Genomic DNA, 26,372 nt, shown 5'->3' on the forward strand with positions numbered 1-26,372 from the left:
TGAGGGTAACTGTTCTTCGGGGATTTCTTAATAGAGTGTCTGAGTTTAATCTAAAACAAGTTTTCAGTCCGTTATCAACACCTGTCATTATAGATGCTGAAAAAGATTCAAACAACGGGCAGCCGCTGGGGCTTGAAAGATCACTAATAGTGATGGACGAGCTCTGCAAAGCATTACGTTCAATCCAAATCAGACGAAAAGAGGCCGGGCACTTAATTCAAATTCTGGAAATGCACTCCACCACCTCAAAATAGATTTTGAAACTGTTGTTATCTTTTCAGACAGTCACAAAATTGTTTTCTTCTCCAAACTCAGCATCCACAACAACCGCAAAATGGCAATTGTGGGGGAAGATTGTGGACTGAAACTGTGAGCATCTTCGAAGTGGCTGAAGCTTTTGGTGTTAACATTTAACAGCATAACTCTGAAGTTGATGTGGCGAAAGCTTAAAGCAAGCCAAACGGTTCTTTTTGCGGCTATAAGACCTCAGTCAGGTACATGCAACATTGATTTAATTAGCACGTCAATAAATAAATGTATTGCAGGTTTTTTCTGAGGGTAATCTGTCACCTATGGATCAGACTAAGATGGCAGTAATAACTGGATACAGCATTATTCTGAGAGAACCTCCCTTATAGGACTGAGTCAGCCATGTCTTAGTTTATCTGTAAAATAGTGCTTGCGAGGAGCGGCCCAAAGTCTAGGTGACCGGACCATAGATCTCATCTGGACTACAGTTTATAAGCAGCAGTAATGCACTTCATAATCACAGACTACAAAAACAAGAACATACTCAAATACACAGACACGAAAATTATTTATCCATTAACAAGTGTGGATAAATTACCCGATAATCACCATTGAGAGCATAAACTAATTGGTGGAACGGAGGAAATATGAGATGAAAAGGGAAGTACTTTGTTTCATGCAGGAATGGAAAAAAATAAAAAAATAAAATAAATAAATAAATCGGGACATTTAAAAGCCCTGGAAGTGTTCCAAAAACAATTTCCACGCTCTTTTCCAGTGTTCTCTTCTTCCTGAGGGCAGTGAACAAATATGACATTTAAAACACATTAATAGAGGACGTTTTGCTACTCAGCCTGTTCCGTCAGAAACTATGCTGCAGACAGTCACACTTGGACTGATAAGAAAACTTAAGTCTCACCAAGTTGATTTCACTAAATGTCTTTATTTAGCATGAACAACTTCATTAACAACTGAGAAGCAACACCTCGCGTAAACCTCTTTATTGGAATTCATACGATGTTACAGGTAAGACTTAAATAACTCGCAGTTTTGTACAATATCACAGACATAAAGTGCGAATTCAATCACAACACGTCAATTAGCTGTGGGCACAACACGAAGCACAACAGTTTAATTGGGTAACATTGAGGATTTCTGGGCGCAGCCAGGTGAAGAAACCACATTGTGTGGATTTTTCAAGTCATTAGACAGAAATAAAGAGCACAGCCAATATACGAACAGTTAAAAGTCATCCACTCAATAATACACAAACACACGTGAAGAGTTCAGCTTCGAGCTGCCACAGCCGGAGCCTGCTGCTGGTCAGAGGACTGGAGCTGCCTGCCCAGGTATTCCCTGTGGAAGAGAGACATACGATAGTTGTATTAGAACCAAGGCTTATCAAGGCAAACCCTCTGAAACGCATTCAGCTTTTTGCCAAATATCATCTTCTTGATGAGATAGATCAGTAGGTGCATCACGTGCTCTTTATGAAGCTACCCCTGAGCTTAGGCTTTCAGGCTTAAAGCTTTGCATGATGAGGGGAGTGGCTGCTTTGCCTCGTGGGTTAAATTTAGAACGCAGTAAAGTGAAAAGGCTTCCAACATTAAATGCTGCACAAAAACATGTTATTAGGTCATATGATGGTGGGCATCATGATAAATGGAGGTTACTTCCACTCCATGACACTGTTCTTTGTGACAGAGTCTGTCCGGCAGCATTGCAATAAGCCAAAATGACTTGGAGTGTCAGCATAGCAGATATTGACAAAATTCAAAATTAAGCACCCAAATGTGACAGATATTCAAGTCACAATAAAAAGCCTTAAATCTTTGCATTTAATAAAATAACCACATAACCCCCCCTTCAGCACTAATCTTAAAACCTGCAGACACTCACTTTTGACACGTCTTTTAGTTTCAATGGGAAAGGTGACAGCTAATGTTTATGGTGTAATATATCATGGTTAAAAGACTGCGGTAGTGACGGTTGTTTTATGGGCTACAGCTAGGGCTGGTAGAGATGGAAACATGATACATCTGGCAGAGCAGTGATGGATTTGTCTCTTTTTCAGCTCAATGCTAGAATCAACAGTGATGACCACGGAGCCATCTAAGACAAAGGTAAAAAAAGTATAAAAAAGTAACCACAAACATTTATTTTAATATTTTTTAATCACTGCCTTCTCTTCTGCTTTCTTGGCATCAACATGTTCTTGCAGGTTGCTAGTGGCGATGAACACTGCATACCGCTAAAAGCGAAGAAAATAAAAAAAAATAAAAAAAGCCAAAAAAAACCTGACTCATCAATTTTCAGTCCATAAGCAGTTATTTTCTGTCCTGACTGTGGTGTCAACAATTTACAATCTATTTTTTCTTCCCTTACATCTATGATTAATGGAGCTTTGGATGTGCTAATGATAGTGTAGTAATGTCCAACTATTCCTTGAATTGAACGCTTGTCAGCTTTAAACCACAAGCTGTCTGGCTGGCACTTATTATCCCCGGGTATGAGAGCAAGTTTCAGTGTAGCTTCTCCCATTTAATCTGACCCAGTCATTACCAGCGCTGAAATATAGAAAAACAGTATTTTGAAAGGTCACAGTTCTCCTCCAGGTATATTCTTGGCAGCAAGATTTTAGATCATGACACTCACCTTACTGAAACGAGAACTATCAAGTGTCTGTCAGGAGTCTAATAATGGAAAAGGCTAGCTACTAGCGTATTTTCTCTTAAAAAAGCACCAGTCAGACAATAATTTCTCTACAGTTTTTGACAGAACTGTTAGAACTTCCGAAAGACACCATTTCTTAGCACTTAAAATGGATAGTACTCTCTTATAGTTACAATAAGTATGAATTAGAGCTGGGAGCTAATATAGTGCCCTCACAGAAAACTGCTGAAAATCCATCTGACAGAAACATAAAAGTACAGTTCCCTCTCCTTCTTAAAATAAATACAGCTCGGGCCATGTTTAGTCCTCCAGGCTTGAACTTAAATGTTTATCTCTCAATAAATAGTAACTTCAACACAATTTTCTAACAAATTAAGCTGGTATACACGGCAGAAATCATGTGGGATAAAAATCTGTATCCAAGCCTTTAGGTTAGCAGTTATTTAAAGACAAATAGATAAATGTTTCCAGTTGATCTGCAAATATTCAGCATATTCTTTCATACATTTCTTAGACTTTGACCACTATGCAATCCTCTCCCCTATCTTCTTGCAAGAGCTCACCCAGGGTGTTCTGGGAACACTAGCGTGCAAACAGCAGTACTGTCAGAGAGTTAATAAAGGCAGGTGGAAATCATTTTAACTTGAGAATGACTCATGAAGCCAGTGCTCAAGACACTTCCTGATGGACCTCTCTGCACATGCGACACAGCACCCCTACAGGGTTGGAAAAGTATTAAGAAGTAAACTAAAAAGACAACTGAATAAATCAAAGTTTGCAGAGGGAAATCTTTCCTAAGCCATGTGAGTAAAATAACAAAGAAAGAGCATAAAACAATGCAACTCTTGATAAATCTCATTTATGTTTCAGTGCATATACTATAAATGTAATGACCCTCTTACATCAAGTATCATTTGTTTTCATTTGCATGCCGTTTGGCTGTAATGTGAGCTCTCAGGGAGATCATTTCATTTGAGTTAGCATGAAATGAATGAATAAAAGATACGACACTGAGCTGAGTTGAGCTGAGTGACAAAGCTGACAGAGGCAACATGTAAGACTGCACACGTGATCGTTATAAACAGGGGGACAAGAAATAACTTCTATGTTTTCTCCAAAATTGCATCAGGTTTCGGTGCATTCTCTCCGGACAGAGGAATTATTTCTCTATGCAGCATATAAAATGTCCTTAAACTTCTTCTTGTTATTCCACAGCCTAAAATATAAAAGTCCAACAGGCAACAGTTGGACTGTTTCTTGCAACTGCTTAACTTTCAATACGAGTGGGCACCCAGGTACATTGATTAAATGTTTTCTCGCTGCCAGTACCATCGCGTTTACCCCGGTGCTCTGAGGACTATGCACAGACTGTTTATGTGTCCATTAACTACCATTACCTTCCAGGGAACAAGCCTGTAAGGTACAACATGAAGTGACTGCATAACGCTGACTTTCAGGCTGCATTGGACCACGCTTTCTGATAATCAGACATTTCTGAGATAATTAAGGTAGCTTGTTGTTTATGACTGGACTGTGGATGTCAGGCCCACACAGCGGGACTGAATGAACCGAAAGCCGTCTCGCAGACTGATAATAACGATCAGTCACATCCCTTTTTATTCTCAAGATGTTACGTTTGGTACAAGAGTTTCTTTAAAGAAAAAGAAAAAAAAAAAAAAAGTGAGCTCTACATACTAAAAAACTGTGTAGCTGTCTGTGCCCCTTTTCATATCACACATTTAATGACTGTTATCAATAAATAAATAAATAAAGAAGCAAATGAAAAAACAAAGAAGTCAGTCAGGGATGGAAACAGCTTTGATAAAACAGCTGGTATAAACTCAAGAACCCCAACCTACACAGCAGCATATCGTTTCTTTAGATCTCTCTTTCTTTATCTTCTAGCATTAACAGCCATCTCACTAGTTTGTTTGAGTCTCCTTTCTTAAATAGCTACAACGACTCTTTATACAGCCATATATAATGTAGACTATGCCACTCGTATGTGATGAACGCATAACTAATTAACAAGAACACGGATATTACCTTCCAACCTCATACAGCCTTGTGCTCAATATGATTTACTTTCCATGTACAGTGCAATGGACTGACATGAGTGTTCCATAACACTAAGAGTGGAGTTCTGTGAAGGAAATGTTCAGTGTCTTTTACTTGTGTCATCTAACCTAAGAGTTCATATCAAACAGTTTATTATGGGACATGGAGAAAAAGCCACATCTGTGAAAGCTTCAGTTTATTAAAGCCAAGCATTTCTATTCATTTTTCATACATCTATTCCATTTCCTTTGGGACAAATTGCACCAACTAAAACACATCAAGATATGGGACTTTTTATCTAGGAAATAACAAACCTCGGTTTGTTAGTGTACTCTCGTCAGGCCTGAAAACAGGAACATGACTTTAAAAGGGTGAGGCACTTTGAATCTCCAACCAAGGTCAATTTAAATTTCCAACAATTCTTCCACTCCCTGCCTCTGGCTGTTTAAAAGGAGCGCACTGCGATCTCAAGCAGAGATTTGGGTATTTTGAAGACCATAAAGGCCAGGCTACTGAATTAAAGTCCACCCAATAATATATGATGAAAAGGTCAACTATAAGCCTCTGAAAAGAAGAAAGTACTTCAGTCTAATCGCTAAGACAAGTGCGGAACAAAGATGGAGATACCATAAACAATTGACAGACTTCAACAACAAAACCTTCCATCCAGAGGTGAGAGGCCAATATGAAAGATCTGGACCAACTTAAAGAACTGGACATTTCAAAGTAATCTAAAGGGCATGGGGGACAGATAACAGTGAACGCATTGATCTAAGCTGTTGTCATGACAGCAGGGGCCTAAGAAAAGTAAGGACAAGAAGAACTTCTCATGGTAACAACAAGACAACGCACTCAAGGTGACAGTGTCTGAGATGTGATGCTTTGAAAATATCTTTTCTCTGTGGGTAACCTCATCATTGAGGAGAGACCTCTGAATTTTCCGTCTCCCTCAGATGAATTCACACATTTCTCTTTGCATGGAGGCAATGAGTGTAGGCAGCAAATGATTCGATGTGACAACGCAACCTTGAGACATGACCCCACCCCCCTTCACATGACAAGTGTGGAAAGTGCGGGGGAAACAGTCGGCTCACGAAAGACAAAACTTGCATAAACAGAGATGTGCCGTTTTCATCGTTGTCTCTTTGGAACCCTCTACAAAAGACACAACAATCACTGTATCACTGCGTCACCTGAATCTAAAGAGGAAAGTGAGGGTTAGAAACGTCTTATCAGAAGAGGACGTGAAAGACGGAAAAATGAGAATAGATGAAAGTCCAAACGTGATTTGCGTGTCTGGCTTTTAAATGACACGCCGCAGCTTTCACAAAGCCAGGTAACAAGCTGCGCATGATGAAATGTCCATTTTCGTATCAAATGGAATTAACTCTGTCTGGGTATGAAGGGGAGTGCTGAATTTCACATCAGTGTTCAAGCCAGACTGTTCAATGCCTATTTTGTTTCATCCTTCTATAACGGAACTCCTTTTCTCCCATTTTCATTCATTACAGAGAATAAAAATAAATAAAAAAACAAGACAAACCACATCTCAAGCGTGAAGTGAGTCTGGAGTTGAATTTATGAATTTATGCAATGCAATCTAAATCACAAAGTTATCTCATGGCTTAAAGCAAACTCGTGGAAATCCAAATCTTCTAAATCTCCTTTTTTTCGACGTATAAACCGATTTCTTTCTGAATGTAATACGCTGCTGAGATAAAATACAGATAAAAAATAAAACTCCGTCTTGTGAGTTAAGGCACTGAGCAGAGACAAACACACCTTTCTTACAGAGCCTGACAATATTAATCTGTCATTCCTCCTTTTTTGGTCACCAAAAACAAGATCGAGGGCATTTTATTCCACTGCGATTACATGTCAGTGATCATATAGCTTACAGGGGACATAACTTTGAGATATCACAGTGTAGTGCAATACCAAATTGTTGCTTGTGGATTTTCAGGGTTGACTCAGTTTAGTTGACCGTGAGCGAGTGTTTGGACTGTGTACACATACAAAAAGATGTGGCTCGAAGTAAATCAATAAAAAGTATTGTGACTTTGGACCGGTGCAGTTTACAGTATCAAATCTATCTCAGCAGAGAACTGTAACCAAGACACCTGCTGACCTAAAAAATAAAGCTGTCAGTGTGCTTTGATGGACAGATGTGTGAACGACATCAACTTACCACAGAAATATAGACATTCCTTCATTCATACTTTTTGATAATGTACAAATCAGCATTTGTGGTTAGCTTACATATCACTCAATGAACACTATTGCCCATTAATCTGAAAAGAGTCTTTGGTTGGTACAATAAAAAGCATTTTAGAAGGTAGATTTTGTAAGAACTAAATGTAGAAGAAAGTCAAAACGGTGCAAGAACCTACTCTGTAAGAGTAAAATAAGACATACAGCTAGCCTTCTCTGGACAAAAGCTGGCAGAGGTGGAAGAAGTGCTTGAAGTTTCACAGTTACACTTGTGCAAGTCACTTTTTGGACGGCTCCAAGACCCGTTATAAAAATACATTAAAGTCTGTATTTCTCTCAAGGAATATGTTGGTCAAATTTTGAAGTCTCAAAAACTCAACTGACATTTAAAAGCAAAACGTTAAATAACCTGTAAAATTAATCCTGTTTTCAGGTCAGTAAGGGACTGACTGACATTTCCTTGAACCTACAGTTAGCGACCTTCAAATTATGCAGATGTCTAATCAGCCAGAAAGCCAGAGCCAGAAAGAAATATTTATGAGGGTGGGCGGGGCTTCTGTCATTTGTCTGAAGATGTAGCCGAATGTCACTTCTACATCACAAAGCCTGCTTCAAATAACACTTTAAGGGCTTGTTCATGTCATTGGTTCGCATCAAACAGAAAACATCACATCAATGAATCTATCAATGGGTTCATACCAGTTGTGGACCATCAGCTTCTGCACAGCCAACAGGGCGTTGTAACGGACTAGCTGGTCTTCATGGTGCATATGATTCATCACCAGCTGCTTTCCACCCAGCTGCTCAATCACCCTGAGATGGCAGATAATGGGAGAGAGCCTTTATACACCAAAAATGGATGCTATTTTCATGTTTTAGGTCATTCAGTGATCCATCATGTAATCTAATCCAGGCCCACTGAAATGTTCTATGTATTTCGTAATGGGTCACTGGACTCGTGAAAGGACATAATGCTGGAAAAAGAAAAACAGGGCTGCGTAATGTTTTTAGAAAAGAAAAGTACGTCAATACACAAGAACTTTGCACTCACTGTGCTCCCAGAAAGGCCTGATTAACCAACTTAAGCTTGGAAATGGGGCACGTCAACTCTACAATTCAACATTTGTTAACAATACTTTTATGGGACATGACAAGAAATGTCTATCTGTTGAGAAGAAATGTCAATAACAATGCCTTTAGAACAATAAATGCTGGGCGAAACCTGAACAGTGAATGAAGAATGAGGGAGTAGTGGTTTGTAGTAGTAGTTTGGAGAGTATTTATGAAGTAAAACATGCAAAAAGCCAAAGATGTTCAATATCAACTCAATTTCTGTTACATCTGAAACATCTTTAAAAAATATTTCCTGTTTCTCTTCTCTGTTTAGACACAGAAGTAGTATTTGTCACCAGGTGTGTCGATCCGTTACACATTCAAATCAAGTTTAATGGAGAAAAAAATAAAGAAACGAGCATTCAAAACAAGATGATTGGACATCAAACAACTTCTTGAGACTAATTGTTTTCCAAGGAGTTTCGATTTAATTAATCAGCTCTTTAGCAAATCACAACGTAATGGTAATTATGGAAATCGCCATGAATGTGACATGAATACAATTCATTGTTTAACATCTTTTTAATGTTGACAGGGAAATTATGTAATTGTGGTGAAAACAGTCGGTTTCCTCCCCTCTCATATAAAATGCACACCACACTTTGTGTCTTCTGTCGGGTAACAGCGCACACCGGCTCCCACTTAATCAACCTCATTAATCCATACATTTTCTCATGCCATGAGCGTTGTCGTGGAAACACTTTTCTTTTCTATAAAGTGATCCAAGTTTCTTTCTATTGGTGTCTTAGAAGTGCTCGACGAAGTGCAACTTTTACAGTCAACCTGTCAACTGACACTAAGATGCAACCGTTTACATGGAGTAAGCTCATTAATTGTATTTTTAATCACTAATCAAGGCTCCCAGTTTGAGGCCTCTGTTGCACTGCAGGCATATTTTTTCATGTTCAGCTGGGGACAATGATGCCAAAGTGCTTCCTGTCATCTCGTATGAAATTTGGATTCCTTGTTCATGTCACTTAAAGGTTGTATTCATTGTAACAATTCTCTAAATCCACAGCTCGGTTCAGAATTTAATTCTGAGTGACCGTTTGTATCGCACCTAACGTTTTTTGGATTGGAAAGATAAACGACAGAAAAGAGGAAAACAATTTTTATTTAAGGAGACATTATCGTCACAGAGGTATTCCCAGCTCACTCTGTACCTTAAAAAAATATGTTGACAGCTTTTACGAGACTTGACAGTCTCTACCAAGCATTAGGGCTCGTGTCCACATGGCGCTTTCTTCAGAATGTCAGCACCTTTGTTTTTTCTTTTTCCAATCGTTCCCAAACACAGCCACAAGTGCCATAAACAAGTCGACCCATTTCTCAGAATGGTCTGACTTTTTAATGCAACTGATCCGAATGCTTCCAGTTGAAAATATCTGAATTTTTCATAAAGGCACTGGTAACGTCATTTACACTTTTTAGCAGGTAATCAATCAAATGAGCAAAAAACGTCACTATGGTAACCAGAAGGAAATGTATGACGAGCATAATAAATCACAACGAATAGAGGAAAAAAAAAAAAGATTAAACCTGTGGGAGTAAAGCAGCCGTTCACTAATTGATAATGGCAACAAAGGTAAATCAGTCAGTTAAAATGAAAACGGCCGACAGTCTGCCCATAGCTGATAGCAGCGTTTTTTCTGATTCAGAAAAGGTCCACGTGGACGCATTCTCTTAATCTCCCAAGAGCAACAACAAGCGGGCTAATTTACATCAACTGTAAGCCTGTTACCATGACATCAGCATATAGTTAGAGAACTGTTAAAGCCCTACAGTTTGTACTAACAACGTACACTTCCCATTCATCACAACATTGCATAAGTCGCAGGTTGTGCAGAGCAGCTTTGAGTTTGATGCAAACAGGGTTAAAATTCTGTACCTTTTACCACGAGGATAATGTCGAACATATTCTCCAACATCGTGAGCAGCCACGGCTATAACTTGGGGATCATCGGAAACTTCCAACAGCCTCGTCAAGATCCTATTGGATAAAGACAAACACATATGGGTGCATTAAAATCAGGAGGTCTGTATGCTATTTCTTTTACTTATATAATTATTATTGTTATCAATATCTGACCTGCTGACCTTCGGTTAAACTAAAATAAACTAAAATAGTTTAACTGAAGAAGTTTTGTAGGTAACAATTCACTTACTCTAAAGATTCAATGTAACTTTTAAACTGAGGCAATTCCAAACTCTTTAGCCCAAAACTGAGGACATGAGACATAAGGGGTTACGGGATGCCTGAGGTGATTACAGAGAGGACAGTGATGAAACAAAGAGATGTGCAGATTAGGATTTTTACTGAATGTCAATAAGCACACCACAGAGTGTGACTGGAATAACAAAGAGCCTGGACACAAACTGATGTTTTTCTTTCTCTTCGGATCCAAATCCTTGGAATGGAAACACACACACAAACTCACTAGAAAGGATGCTGGGCTTCGGTTTTTTTAAGGACAGAACCCAGCACAGGTGTTAACGGAGAACAAATTATGAGCTAAATGGAGCATTAGGAATTTGTCACCCCATGAATGTAGAGACTTACTCTACCACAGAGCAAAGGCACTTTTAGACGGGGGAGACTAGTTCATAGTCTTTATGACTGCTGGAAGAAGTAAATCCTTTTTTTGCATCTCCACTGCAAGGGCAGAAGACGATCATAGTCCTTAAGACTTCAGATTTTAGGGTCTTTTACTTTTCATCTGAAATGTTAGGAATCGGACCAACTGATGTCTGGTCTATTTGAGCAACATATAACACAAGAAGTATAAATAATAGATTTTGACATGTACAATAACCAGAGGCTGGTGTGCATGTCGATTCAATCTTCCTGCTGCCAGTGTGAATACAGACAGGATAAAAGCTCTTGAAGATATTCAATTCTCAAGGCAACAACCCATGGGAAGTTACTGAGGTTGAATAATAATCAGATTTCTTTTCTGCACTTTGCTCGTCATGTGATCAGAAATGTAAAAAAAAGAAAGAGCCCAAACATATTATCTTCAACATTTGTTGTGGGTACTGGGGTGTTTTCCTTTTTTTACTTGAAGCTAATCTGCCGCAGATACCTGATCCATATCTAGTTGATTAGACTCATTCCTAATCAAAGGAGAATTCCATTAAAAAGGTTCTTTTAACTCGATGATAAAACACTGCATTTTCTATGGTTCACAGATAAAAGTCGAGAATGACCGAGGTGATGGTTATTCTGATGGCACTATCAAGATCATTGTGAAGATCGTGAAGACTATTTTGTCATCTCCAAATAATAAAGCTTATTTTCTCTGTCATAACAGGTTACTGTGTTTTCCATTTTTCAAGACATATGCTTTTGTTTAGATTAGGTTTAGACCAGACATTAACAGAAAAAATGTCTGGATCACTTCACCACTTATCAGAATTAGGGACTGTTGTCATGAATTTTAGGGAAAAAACTCGGTAACTGAAGTTCAAGCATAGACGTTTTGTTTGGTTTAATGTAGTTATGTTGAATAATGAGATTTTCTAATCTGATTCAGACAGGAGCTATTCAAATAAATGCAGAGATAACAACATAATTTAACTTGTTAATAACAAAAAGCAACCTTTTCAGAATAAAATCATGTCTTCTGATTTCCAAAGCTTCTTTCAGAACACACACACACAAAAAAAACAGTTTAAAATGTAGTTTCCTTTCCTGGCGACATCACTGTCAACGGTAAAGCTTATTTTGTGTCCTTGGCTGAACAGACTGTACTTTCAGCAGTACTGTTCCTTTGTTGTTCCGACAGAAGTGTCAAGGCAGTACCCACTTTTCAAAGGCCATGGAGAAAATTAACTGTCTCGCTGTAGAACAGCCTTCATCTTACTTGAGTAACTCGTAGTTCTTCTCATTCAGGCGAACGGCGTTCTCACGCCAGAACTTCTCCGACTTGTGCACAGGACTCCATTCCAGGCGGCCTGACTTGAGTTCAGAGCTGTACTCGTCAAAGGAGCTGGTGATAAAATGCAGGCAGAGCACAACTATAAAATAAAAAGCAATGTTCAGTCAAACCCGTTTGGTCTGAGGAACAGCGCTTTGAGTGGAGCGGTGGAAAGTCCAAATATCTAGATGTCATCCACGCATGTAATCAGTGTAGTGCTCACAATTACTGCAGTATTCACAGCCACTTCAGACAATAATGTGTCTGATTAATGCCCAGAACTATAATATCCTCAGTTCTAATGAGCATTTAGTTAGAATTATAGATTACTCTACAAAAAACAAAATCGTATTACATACATAGCGCAAGTAATGACGGTTGAAAATAAACGGCTTTGTAAACTGATTGCATGTTATTCATGAAGTGGTGTCCAATGGTTACCTGAGATCCTGCACACTCTCTCCAAGTCTCTCAAGCAGGAACTTAATGTCCTCAGTGATGTCCTCGTCATCATACTTCTGCTGCTCAAGGTTCTCAAGCTGCTTCAGCACCTTGCACTGAATCATGGCCAAAGCATACTCCTGGCGAGTCTCCCTCTCTGCAGACTTCTCCAGAAGATTCTATAACCAAGGAAAAGATGCATAGAAATTAACTAAAGGAATGTACACCCGCACATTCCAGTTGAGAAGTGAGATATTTTCCTCCTGAAAGAGCACCAAATTAATAAATGGTAAGTCAGGAAACACATAAGAAAATTGACTGTAAAAGTCCTAAATGGTATAACTGAACTTCTACGTGCTTTTTTATTAGCATAAAAGTACACTGATTGGTCAATGAAGTGCCCTAATCTGCAGTCTGGTTATTTCATTCAGGACAATTTCTCAGTTGATTTGGCCAAATCAACTAAAATCCTTTTCACACAGTCCATTTCAAAGCAGAACTGATGTGGCTTTGTTGTGCATCACGTCTTGTGTGAAAGTACACAGGTGGATCGACGTTAATCCACTGCTGATACACCTCTGAGCCTGAAACTAAGGTGGTTAAAAAGGCCAAAACAGTGTGTGTGTGTGTGTGTGTGTGTGTGTGTGTGTGTGTGTAAGGGAGAGGCGGTGCTGAGGAACAGTGCTCTGACCGACGACACTGTCAACATGCAGCTGATTCTGTATGTCAGCCATCTGTGTTTTAAGCACCATGATGCAGAACTGATCCACCTCAGTTTGGTCTGTGTGCATCTTAACAAAGCCCCCCCCTCCCTTTTTTTTCCCCTAAACGCTAATAAGCCACTATCACTGTGTGAAAAGAGCTTATATCACTGAACAATACTGAAAAGGCAGAGAGCTGGATTTTGAATCTTTACTATGCTCTCCAAACATCATATTGATTTATTCCAGATATGAATTTCCTCAAAGGCAGATACTTCAGCACATACTTTTTACAGAAGGATTCAATTTCAGGTGTTGCAAGAGTAAGGGGAATGAAATTGCTCACTAACAAGAACAAAATGTTAGGGTTAACCTAGTATTGTAAAAGCTATTTTTGAAGCAAAATGTCAGGACAAAGCTCCAAAAATTCAGTCTGTGGAAATAATAAAGACTGAATTTTGGTAAGGAAATTTGCTGAAACTTAAAAACAAAAAAGAGTGGGTTCAGCTGTGGCACTAAGACAGAGGATACAATTCATAAACCAATAGGACCCTTACATGCACCACTGATGGCATTTCTAAAATGCTTTCTAAATGTCTGCAATCTATTACCAGTGTGAAAACAATAGAAAATACTGGAAATGTATATTTCCTGAATCTTGTTTGGTTGGCGTAAACATAGCGGAATCACTGCATGTGGATATGTTCAAGGACATCCAGATGGTGTGGACAATTTAAGCCACTTTGCTTGTCTCATGTGATGAGCAGAATCGTTCGAATAATTAGGACATTTGGGAAAACAACATGCAAAATAACGTCAAATATTTTCTAAAAGAAATTTGTCAAAGAGGTTCCTACATATAATAATCCGGACTTACTCAAAATTTGCAGCGGCACATTGGAGGCCCTTGGGTATAAGCAATGCAACTCTCCATTTGTTGTTAAAAAGCAAAGCTGTATAACCCTCCTTTCTGTCAAAGTGGTAAGAGACTCCATGTGAATCCCACTCAATGTCTAGACTTTTCAGGATCTCCCTTCTCTGCTCACCATTGGTTTTAATTAGCTATACAACAGCAGTCAAACCAGGCAATTAAAATTGGAGCTTCTTTATGTCAGTGGGTACATTTTCAAGTGTTCAATGCAACAGCTCGTGTGGCATAAGAGACGAGACAAAGAAGCTCTGGATTAAATCAAAACCAAGGACACGTGAACTTTAAACAGTACATCATCCCCGATAAGTGGTTTCAAATTTGTTGCCGTCTATCAAAAAGACACTAGAAAGGCGGCCTATCGTGGACAAAGATGTCGACTGATGCAGGGCAAAACAGCAGTGAAACAAGACACGACAGAAGTGAAACACCGACTGAACTCCCTGGCAACTCACTGAAAGAGAGGTCTCAGAAATATAAAATTCTTTCCTTAAAACTCAGACTGAAAATCAGCTTAGTACAAGCTCATGTTTCAAACATGTAATCAGCGCCATTTATCTCACCATTGTGCTCGAGGCACGGATGCTGAGCCGGTCTGATGTTGCCACGTTGGACAGAGCCAGTCTTTCACTGAAGCTTTTCATTTAAAAATCCATATTTCCTCTCGGCCACAATTCATTGACTTGAGATGAATCTTTTGTGTGCTAATCAATATTATGAGTACAGAGGGTGGCCTGGTACCACAGTCTGTCAAGTGAATAAATGAAATAGGTTAAAGCAGATCATTATCTTGGTTTTAACAAACTGTATTCACAGTTGCAGGTCCACAGGCATGTTGGCAGTGTCTTATGAGCATATGTTAGATTTTGTCATTTCCCTCAACACAATGCACTGCCTTCTGCAGACTTGGTAATTATAACATTGATTTTTCATGCATTTCCCAGATGCTCCAGACGTGCACTGGAGTCCTGTCAGACTCACCAACTTCCAGCAGTTAAAAAGCACCTTAGCGTGCAGAGATAAATGGGGCCTTTGCCATTAATTCAATATTGTCAACACATAGCGAAAGGGATTTCATTACCAGGGAAAAACACAAAACAGCAAAGCAAGTTTAACGCAGCTCTTAGTACCGCATTAAACATTCACCAGATGTTTTGAGCAATCACAGAGGGGAGCTAAAAGGGGAGCACAACCATAAATCACATTTGTGGTTCACTAATGGGATTGGTTGTTACACAGGCCCACTTGTTTTGTTTTAGAGATGTTGTGTCAGTTTCCTCTCGTAATGAAAAAGTATAGAAAACATCAGATGCAATGTTTGAAATGCTGTTGAGGAAATAGAAAAGTGCTCAAGGACTTTTTTCAATCAGCACAGAAGGAAATTACAGGGGGGGTTCCACATCTCTCCTTCCAGGGAGAGAAATGTACTCTTCAAATATCAATGTAAATCATATATGGAAGTGACTTATATTGTTTTAAATAAGGAGAAAGAAAAAGGAAAAGAAAAAATTATTTGCTCCATTACCATAGAACTACCTATTAAGGCAGAAGGTTCAACCATTTTCGAGATACACGTTCAAGAGCCCTCCACTAACCCCACTAACACATACACACCCACCACCATCACCGCTGTGTCGCCTGACCATCTGTGGCAGTAAGAAAGAACTGAGAGACAAACTTTTTCATGCAACTTCTAAGCTGGCAGAACCAGAGCTCCTGGGCACCTTTGGGAGTGGAAAAAATCACATTTTAGGATTATTACTTATTCAGTAGTTACAGAGGATAGCCATTATTCATTTAGAGCCATGTCTCTGGGCACTGGGTGACTGCGAGTCCAATATTTACTTTCTGTCTTTGGTCTCCAACTCCAGAGTGAGGAATATGTCACTCAAGCTGCTAAATGTTCCACCATGCTCACAGACAAAGTGCTAGCTTTGTCTGTTTGGTGGTGAGCAGGTAGGATAAAGCTGATTTTCCATTGAAACCAGCTGCCTGCTGTGGCAGAAACTGAATAAGAATAGCGAGAGCGAAAAAAAAGAAAGACAAGAAAACAAAGTACCAGGAAAAGTAGTAAGCATTCTTTTTCAATGAAACGTGGCATTTAACAGACACAAACAGAAGGAGTGAGAATTTCTCCACTAACCCTGAAGGCAGCCAGAATGATACGAGTGACCTTCTCCTTCACAGACTCCTGGAGGATGTCGGACAGGGCTGGCACTACGTTGTAGCGTCTCAACTGTTCACAGAGCTGAGGACTAAAGGCCAGGAGCCATACACAGAAGATCATCTGGTACTGGAGCTGGAAGCCGCACTTGTTGCTCAGCACTGCTGTGATGCTTAAACAGGAAATAAATACAAACGCAAATGAATGAATGAAAAACAAAATGGAGAAAATAAGAGCAAAGTGGTGGCAGGAGGCATCGCATTTATAGTCAATAAATGTATTTCGGTTTACAGAGTTGAGCTTTCACAGCTGGGTACCTACATACTGCACCTCCATTATCAGCGATGGCGGCGGAGAATGAAATGTTCAGAGAGTCTTCAGGTAATATATTAGAGATGTTTAAAATGCTGAGTACAATACTGACAGCAATGCGTATATTTGCTAGTTAAGTGCAGTTCTTATAGATGTATACTAATCATGTCACAGATTATGCAGCAAGGCTGGTTTTACAAAGTTATTCTGAGAAAAATGTACAGAGCCATGTAAAATGTAGCGGGAATTTTATATATATATATATATATATATATATATATATACACAGTATATTATATAGCCTTCAATTTCTTGTCTGTCTTACGCTTGTTCAACAACTCACTCCCTACAAAATGTGGCCCCAGAATATATTGGAGTGAGTTTACTGTATGAACCACACCAGCTGTTTATCGAAACAGCAAAACAACACCGATGTACTCTTTACCGTTGTTTCCCCCCTCATCTCCACCACTGTTTTTTTATTCTAAATTTACAAAACGGATTGTTATAAGCATGAGATATAAAGGCACAACTCCAAGCCATTTTTATATGTTGACTGTTTTTAATCAACTTCCGTGCTTTATTGTTGTTTTTTTCCATCAACTGACTGCTGACTGTATGCAAGGTTTCCACTTAAAATATGCAGTATACATAGATTATGTCTAAAAAAAATCCAGAATGGTCCTCTATTTTCCACCATAATAGCTTCACATTTCTTGTGATGTTTAAAAAGGCATCATTTGTCATATTTCTCCAGACCATCAATACCTGCATGAAACTTCTACAAAAGGAATCATCACTCACCAGTTGACTCCATCAGCCTCCACCCAGGCAAACCTATATTCGTTGACCCTAAGCATCAGCTGGAGGCACCCGGCCACACACTGAACATACTGAGAGCTCTGCAAAAAGACAGATGCAAATTTCAATTCAAACTGAAGTATGAGCCTTAGGTGTGTAATCGGGAGAACAAACAAAATGTTGAAAAGTCAAGTACATCGAGTGCAATTCTAAGACATCGAGTAGCTGACGAGCAAAGAGAGCACATGTAAGTGGATCAGTTGGAACTTTGCATTTCCGTCGCATGTCAGACCTGAGGCAGAGCACATGCAGCCTATCGTATTTGTACATCAACACATGCAAGATCAAACACTCAATGAACAGTACAACAGCTGGGAAAACTGTCCCATCACACCTAAGCAAAATAATGTTAAGTGAGATTAGAGTGGAGGAAGCTGAGAGGAGAAAATAGATCACATTAATCTGTTAATTGAAAGAGGCCGAATAAAAGCAAAAGTCCAGCCAGAGATTCAGGCAGCAGTGAAGACAGAAGAGCAGAGAAGCAGAAGTTACCTGAGTGAAAATGCAATAGGAGAGGAAATGATAAAAGTTATTAGACAGGTCTCATGGACATATTTCTGAACACGTCTCTTGGAATAATTGCATTGTGCTCGACAAAATATGGGATATAAGATGGTAGGATGCTGCTGCTGCTGCTGCTGTGCAAATGCCGTTTCAATTTTCTCTTTTTACTCTAATGTTTCAGGAAAGCTCTTTGTCATGCGCTTTCAGAACGAAGGAGAATTAGCTACCGGCATGCATATTCACTTGTACACTTGAGCTAATGGCAGCAGACACCATGCTGTCTTAATGGAGAATTCTTTCTGAGATTGCTCATGTCAACAGCCTTATGAGTCCAACCACCTGGGATTAATAATGCAAAACTGGAGTGCAAAGATTGAATGGAGGGGAGAGAAATAGGGAGGACAGTAAAAGATGTCAAAGTTCAGCGACTGCTGACAAATGCCAGCTTGCACAAACCCTGCCTTTTCTTTTTTTTTTTCCCCTTTCTGGAGGCGAAGATGCACTTCACTCATACTCACTTCACTGGGGGAAATAGTTCCTGTTCCTGTGCCTGTTTCTGGACCTGTACCATGAAGATTCTAACGGGAAATAAACAAAAGAAACAGGTGCAGAATTGTTCACAATTCATCGCATCCAGCTGAGATATATTGGCAGAGGGCCAGTCAGTATATGTTTGACTATGAATGCGATTCAGGGACAGTGGGCACACACTGATTCCTCGCCTGGCTGTTGAGGAGAGAAGTTAGCATCAAATGCAATTCCAAAAAGCAGTTTTAGGATAATAACTTTCAAATATGCAAATACTTGCAATGGAAAAAGATAGGGGTAAAAATAAAAAAAAGTATACTTTTGAAAGAGACCTCTCTCTCTTGAAAGAGACCTCTCTGATCTGAAGACATCACTGGCAAACCAGCATCTACTGAGCGGCTGTCATTATACCTTCTCAAGGTCTGACAAACGTGCAGAAAACCCAATATGAAGGAATACATTATATCAGTTCAGATAAGGTTTTCACTTTGCGCCCAGAGCACAGAAGGTGAAAAAGGAAAAGTGAATTAAGATAAAAAAAAATTAGGAATACCTTTGGCTATTCAAATGAATAATGGATTTTTTAAAAAGGAATCAATTAAATTCCTTATGAAAAGTAACAATCGAGAGTCTACAGGTCATGGTCTGGGAATCTTAATAACTCATGATTTCGAAAAGGGAATCTTTTTCTGGTAAGACTCAGTTGCACAGTTCATATGTGCAGCCAGAAAATGAGACTTTCTGCTACATTAAGAATCTCAATGAACTGGACACGACAAAAGCTTTTTAAGTAGCATGATCTCTTGACATACTGCAGCTTTGAAAAAATAAAAAATAAATTAAATAAAAACCAGAGCGATTTTACATGAAGTTGATGACATTCTGCACGGCCTCATTAGGAAGCATCTCAATAGCTGAGCTTATTCAAAGCATCTATTTCAAAAAAAGAGAAAAAGATCATTTTGATTTACGTACCTGTGAGCTGAGTTGACTTTTGATCCAGTTGAAGTAGTAGTTCAGATCGCTTCCCTCCATCAGATCACGGCCCCAGGCAGCCAGCTTAGCGATGATCCTTGCTGCCTAATATAAATACATATATCTTTATATATATTTGAAATGAGATTATACGTTCACTCAGCTTGTGTCTGACAACATTACAGCAAGGCCTCAATGAAATGTGCAGAGACCAGAGTTTAACGGAGCAATATATTCAGTATTTTTTATTACAACGGTTGCACTAACAAACATGTCCAATACTAAGTATGTAAAATATAGCCGCGTTAAAACTGAACGGCTGTTCTTGCCAACTACAGTGTTTCTGTTTTACTGCTTTGTTTGAGAGTGAGAACCACAAAAAGGAGGAGCTTGAAGTGGACTGTAACTTTAGCGTTTTTATGGCACTTCCAAATCTGTGGCGCATCTTGAATCTAAATCCCAGACAAAAGCACACAGGGAAGATCAAAAAGTATGTTGAAGTCAGGGTGCACACTATGATAATGGGGGTGTCTGTTGAGGAGAAGCTGTCAGGAAACTAAATCCATCTTTTATCTCGTAAACAATTCAATCTTGGTCAGGGATGTCCAAAGTCGGTCCTTCGAGGGCCACTTTCCTGATCTGAATCAGATGTGTTGGGAAGCAGGGAATCATCTGAAACCTGCAGGACAGCGGCCCTCGGGGACCGGCTTTGGACCTCCCTGATCTAGGCAATTGCTCTCTGTACCTGTGATGAGACGGAGACAAAAACTAATTCAAATTTCCAATTTTCGCCTTGCCAGGAGGGGATGTGTAGAAACATTGAGGCGTGACGTGCTGTGTCACAGACTTGAGGTCACATCATGCCCACCTGCTGGATGCCATCTGTCTGGCATTCTTAATTAGGCCGTGTGCACCCTGTAACAGTACTAGAATTGTCATTAGGTGGTCACACTTAAATTGAAAAGGCTGGCAGAGGAAGGTCATTACATTAATTGCCTGTGTTTGTTGAAAAAAGGAAAAGGGTGTTTTGTGAGGAATTATTGATGCTGGGCTAAGATCAGAAGAAGGGACATCTTTGGAAATGTCATGGCTGTGAAAAATATAATATCAATATAATATTATATCATTATTTTAATGATATAATGAAAAAATATGTGTGTGCTGTTGCAATATTATTACTAAGTACACTAAATGCCTTAACTAAAATATGGCACCAACTAAAATACCATGTTGTGGTTAAGTTCTAAGACATTTCCCAACCAGCTTCTAGCCCACATTGTATGAAAACAAAAAAAGGGGATATTTAAGGGGACAGTGCTTTTAAGGGACAAAGAAATGAATGAGTACGTATTCACCTGAAAAACTTGAATTGAGCACCGTTGGATTTCAGGATTGAACAAATCCCTTGATGTGTGTATGCTGCACTTTTTTAGGTTTGGGTGCCAGTATCAATTCAGAATCCAACGAATGATCGTTTAACAGCATTCTATTGCATCTAAAAGTTCAAAAGTTCACTGTAAAAGAACCAGTCAGACTGTCTGCAACATCAGTGAGTTTTCATTCTACAGCTAACTGAAACAACATGTGTCACTGCAGCATTAGGCCGACCTTCAGAAATATCCGCTGGTGATGGAGGATAAAAAAAAATCATTATCCAATGTAAAGGCAATCAGCCAACTGCTGCAAAGTTCCTACAATACTTAAATATACAGCATTGGTGAACTAATCTGCTAAAGGTCGTCTTATCTTATGAGGCATTGTCCTAGAAATAAAATACACGCACGAAAACGAATCACCGGCACTTCTCTTGAGGGGAAAAGACCTTCAAGAAATTAATGTAAACTGGATCTTTGTCGGAAATTAATTCAACTTATATTCAGAATACTGCACTATCGAAGTGAATGAGTTAAGTTCAATCTTAGTGAACTGAACTTTACCGAAATTGAAATAACTTGTGTGAAATGTGAACTTGCACAACACTGCCAGTGGAACCAGGCACCGAGATGTTGGAGCAGATCCATCCCTTCTCCAGGTAAACGCCCACTGATGTAAAAGAAAATGTGATTCATCTGACAAGACACTATTCTTCTATTGATCCACACTCGTGTCGTGATGCTCGCTTTCCCAGTTTTGGCACTTTACGCAGCGGACAGGTGTCAGCATGGGCACTGCACAGTTATCCTCATCATTCTGCAGCCTCACACCCGGCAAGCTGAGATGCACATTTTGTTCTGACATCTCTCTAAATCACGGCCAGCGTTAATGTTTACAGCAATTTGTGCCGCAGTGGCTCCTCTGTGTGACTGGACCACAAGGTCAGACTTTGCTCCCCAAGCACATCAATGACCTTGTTGCCAGTTGACTGGTTGACCACTTTAAGCAGGTTCTAACCACTGTATTCCAGGAGCATCCCTTATGACATAAATCCATAGACCAGTTCCTTTTTTTCTTGCATTAACAGAAAAAAAAAAAAAAAAAACTGACCAGGACCCACCCATTCAAAGGTTTCACTGTAATAATTTAATCAAGGTTATTCGCTTAATGCATCAGGGTTTTTTGATGTTGTGGCTGATGAGTGTGTTTGATCATGTGATAGACATTGATGGAAAGATTGGATTTGAATAAGTCTCGTATTTTCATTTTTCAAACTCAAATCTCGACACTCACCATGTGGACAGTAAAGAGGTCTTGACGATTCAGCATTGGAAGGAAGTAGGACCAGGCGGTGTTTTTTGTCTTTTTGGCATAGTCAAAGAAGATGTTTACTCTCTGGTGGTTCTCCTGGTTGAGAGTTGAAGCAAAAGCTTGAATTCAGACTGACTGCATGGAATACAATTCATATTCACGAGAAAACAGTGAGATCCCTACAAGTCGACATGTAAAAATAGTTACGACAAAGTCCGATGTCCGCAAGATTAAAGGTGCAGTCAAGCAAAAAAACAAATCATGCAATTATCACATTTCATCAAAAATCAGAAACGATTATGGTGAAATATCATCATCTACAAGTCTATCCAGTGCAATTTAAATTCTGTTCAGCTGTAGCTTGTAATAAAGAATAAACTCAGAGTCTAAAATCCTGAGTTGTGTCTAAAATCCAAATACTTTGAAGAACAACTATGCAGGCTTTGAAAGCATGTAAAACCTGAATCAGAGCTTTTTCTTTCCGAGGATAAAACATTGCACATCCGATTAATTCAAAGCATGCGGTTCTATGTTTTCTACCTGCAGAGTGTCGTCAATCAGAGTCAGGATGTATTGCACCGTCTGCTCCTTGGAAATGTGGGCCATCAGGTTCAGGAATGTCTTTGCACACTGAGCAAAAGCAAAAACACAACACCCGTTTGTATTTCAACTATCAACTTTTTTCCACGGTCTTGCTCTCTTAACCCTCTGGGGTCTGAGTCGTAATGATGTCATGCGATCTGATCGCCGGTGTGATCACAGACCTCAGAGGGTTAAAGAGTCCTACAAACTCAGGTCAGCAAAAGGGAAGCTAAGATGTGAAAATAATTTTTGCATAACAGCAAAAAGAGGCTAATTGGGGAGAGCAAATCAACATTGTGTACTGGTAGAAAATTACACATTAAACAGGAGGCCCAGATTAGAATGGGCTTTCAGAAGCAAATGCTCTTCAGGCATTTTTGATCTATGACAGCAGAATTCTCCAAATCTGAAATGTTACCACAAGAGCAGACACGTTATACACTGCTAAATGTTAAATTCACCATGCATGTTGTGCATTCAGCCTCCTGCAAGGGCCACAATGAGAAGGTACAGAAGGATTTCATTTATGAATCTGCTTCTGTTTCCGTTAAATGACTCTAAATGCTGGTTATTTGATGTGATTTACAGATTACACTAAGAATAATTGTCAAAAAAAAATCTGTTATGTACTGCCATGGAAGGCTTCGAGGGAATAAGTAGTTTAATAGCACTGAATAAATGAAAAAACACAAATAGTGTACAAGGATTGTTTACCTGGTGTCCCTCATTGGTCAAAATAACTTGTTTCTCCTCAGAGTTGGCCACCTCAAACTTCTTGATGAACTCGCAGTCCTCAGTGGAAATCATCTGACTCCTACGAGAAAATAAATCAAGACAGTGAGATTTTAATGCACTTCACTTAAAAATATTTGAGCAATGGTAAGAACAGGTTGCCTTCAAAAGTGGTTTCAATTTAACAATCACAAAGAAATGAAATCTTTTACTTTAATCTGGAGGTGAGAGAATGCCATGCCTGCATGCCATTAACACACTCACTGCAACTCTGCCTCCAACTGGAGGAGGCAGCATGCTAGTGACAAAAACTATTAACCTGAAGGATCACAACTTCTAGTCAAGACAAAAACCCACCCAGGTCTGCAAGGGTGAGCATTACTGAAAAAGCATGCTTTTAGAATGACCTTATTCATAAAAAAAAAAAAAACAGAATTCAATCATCAGATTATTGCTGTGAGTCAGATGTCAGAAACACTGTATTCAAACAACTGGAATGAAACAGGAAGTATCACTCAAGACTGTGAATCACAATCCAGGAACAACAGCAGAACTGCTTTTAGACGACCACGCTACAACTCCCATTATTTCCCCATCATTTTCAGAAAGACTGGTGTAATAAATGCTTATCTGGTTTGAAAACATTCCAACACACCGACTATAACACAATACCACCCAAAAATATAAAAGACAAAAAAGTTCAGCTTAGTCAAAACAATTTGCAGCTCTATCGTGTCAAATTTCTCAATGTCATCAGAAGTAGACTTCCTTAAAAACAAATGACCTGAAACACACATCCACCACTTCTATCTCAATGGCAAACAAGTAAAAATGTCTCCTAGCAGACTATGACTAGAAAAACTGATAATATACAAGCTTGACAGTATATTTTTATGTCAGAGTAAGTTTGCCCAACAATCAGAACTAACCTCAATCATGTTGCATTAATGCAGCAGTTGGTTCCCCTCAGAAATCCCTTATTTAAATGAATTATAATAGTCATACAACCACATTTTGGATGACGATCTACTAAAACGAACATCATGTATTAAATCAAAGCCAAACAACATCCCCATTGTGAGCAAACTGCTGTATCAGCCAAATGAAAAATGAAAATCTAGTCATTTTTGCTAAGGTGATTTGCAGTGATAAGCATGTATTCCAGGTGACATTATCATTAATCAAATCTATGGATCACCACATCGGACACAACTGATCACGCCTGGGAGACAACTGCAGCTTCAGTCCCACTGCAGTTTTGTATAAGAAATAAATGTTGTGTAAATTGACATTTATAATGTTAAATGCAAAAAAACTTGCCCTTCTAACTGAGAGGAAATGTGTTTTTAATCAAACAATTGCTCATTTGTGTATAAAATTAACAGAAAAGTACAATTTAACTGTTAATCACAATCACTTGCGTGGCATACACTAAACTAGAAGTTCCTATTCACGATGACTTTAGATTAATACATAGTGAACTTACTGGAGATATGACTGCCAGTTGACCAGATTGGCCCGAACCTCAGCTGCCTTTGCAGCAATGATGTTGGTAGGGACTGCCGCGTCCACTGCCCCGCGAATATCCATCCTGAAGTATATCCACTAAAGTATGTGTCTGAATATAAATAACACCTGGAAGGAAATATGATTAACTTCATCAAAGTGACAAGTTGTCAGAAGAAAAATGACAGGTTTTAGCCTTATTTTGACCTTTTACAGAAGCTGAAGACTGTAGAACCAAATAACTGTACACGGTTTCCAATGGTTTAATACTTAGGGCTGCAAAAGTCAATATATATGGCTTTATATCGGACATTGAGAGCTGCAAATAATTGACATCGGTCAGTAATTAAAAGTGTTCATATATGTACACTGGGATTTAACTTTATTAAACTATAAGCGAACACACAGCCCAGTGATAGCAGCTGAGCTAGCTAACAGGTCATGTTAGCTAACTGGCTTAACCTAATGTCACGACTCGTCATTTCGGGTCTTCACGAGAACTGCGAGGAAAACACACAACCTCACACCGCCAATGGACCGTGGACTGATATTACTTTAACAAAATTGTCAAATTTAACTATAACAGCAAGACTAACACTGGTACCCAGGGCTAGCTAGAACTACGGAAGGCAGAAGATGCTAACGGAACGAAGCTGTGCCACATTAGCTTCAAAGGCATTCTGTAACCTGTCGAAATGATAAGTACACCGGTGATAGCATAACAGGTGGTCAACTTTGAAAAAAAAAAAAAAGATTAGATGGAAAAATTATACTCTATATGAGTACCCTATTGTACTTACCAAGCCACAGTGCTGTGCTAACAGCTGACAGACCAGAACACGGCGTCACGATCTGTCATGTGACAGTCAGTCGGTCACATGCACCTTGGTTGTTTTTTTTCTATTTAACACAAGAAATAAATAGAGCAATACAGCAAAGTGCAGATGTTTTGTTACGGTGACATAGTGTAAAGATTAGGGGTGCCGTAGTTAGAGAATAAGGATATCTAAGGCATTTCGAGGTGGTAGAAAGAAAACTGGTTCAGTTATTATTCTTAAATACTAATCTAACGTACCTGTTGGTGCCTATTTATACTTCCACCTTAACTCATGAATAAAAACTTGTTTTAACCCTTTCTGGGTTAAGTCACTCATATTTACGTTTAAGATAGCGTTTTTTGCCTATGATATAATTAACTAATCAAATGTGATACACTTTAAAAATATATATAT

At 39.1% G+C, this 26,372-nt stretch overlaps 1 protein-coding gene across 2 annotated transcripts; it reads right to left on the reverse strand.

The window, feature by feature from the left end:
• Positions 1-1,174: 1,174 nt before the first annotated feature.
• atp6v1h (ATPase H+ transporting V1 subunit H) lies at positions 1,175-26,010 on the reverse strand. 2 transcript variants are annotated; one of them, XM_072363726.1, is made up of 14 exons: positions 25,941-26,010; positions 25,121-25,269; positions 23,617-23,716; positions 22,861-22,950; positions 22,303-22,416; positions 19,636-19,740; positions 18,651-18,710; positions 17,572-17,669; positions 16,435-16,627; positions 12,663-12,841; positions 12,168-12,293; positions 10,193-10,294; positions 7,891-8,004; positions 1,175-1,605 (listed from the first exon to the last, which is right to left on the reverse strand). In XM_072363726.1, exons 2-14 carry the CDS (start codon positions 25,222-25,224, stop codon positions 1,536-1,538), a joined length of 1,455 nt encoding a protein of 484 aa, XP_072219827.1. In that variant the 5' UTR covers positions 25,225-25,269; positions 25,941-26,010; the 3' UTR covers positions 1,175-1,535. The 2 variants fall into 2 exon arrangements, with proteins under 2 accessions (XP_072219827.1, XP_072219828.1); XM_072363727.1 differs by lacking the exon at positions 18,651-18,710.
• Positions 26,011-26,372: the final 362 nt, after the last annotated feature.

Source organism: Leuresthes tenuis, unplaced genomic scaffold (genome assembly GCF_036924035.1).
Source record: "Leuresthes tenuis unplaced genomic scaffold, fLeuTen1.0.hap1 SCAF_14, whole genome shotgun sequence".
Lineage (NCBI taxonomy): Eukaryota > Metazoa > Chordata > Actinopteri > Atheriniformes > Atherinopsidae > Leuresthes > Leuresthes tenuis.

What these genes read in the sequence shown, in the direction of transcription:
- atp6v1h (XM_072363726.1), bottom strand. Translation starts at nt 25,224, where the DNA reads ATGGATATTCGCGGGGCAGTGGACGCGGCAGTCCCTACCAACATCATT. An exon ending in AAGAACTACGAGTTACTCAA is followed by an intron (nt 10,295 to 12,167) that starts GTAAGATGAAGG and finishes TTTATCCAATAG; the next exon opens with GATCTTGACGAGGCTGTTGG. An exon ending in AAGCTGATGGTCCACAACTG is followed by an intron (nt 1,606 to 7,890) that starts GTATGAACCCAT and finishes TCTCTTCCACAG; the next exon opens with GGAATACCTGGGCAGGCAGC.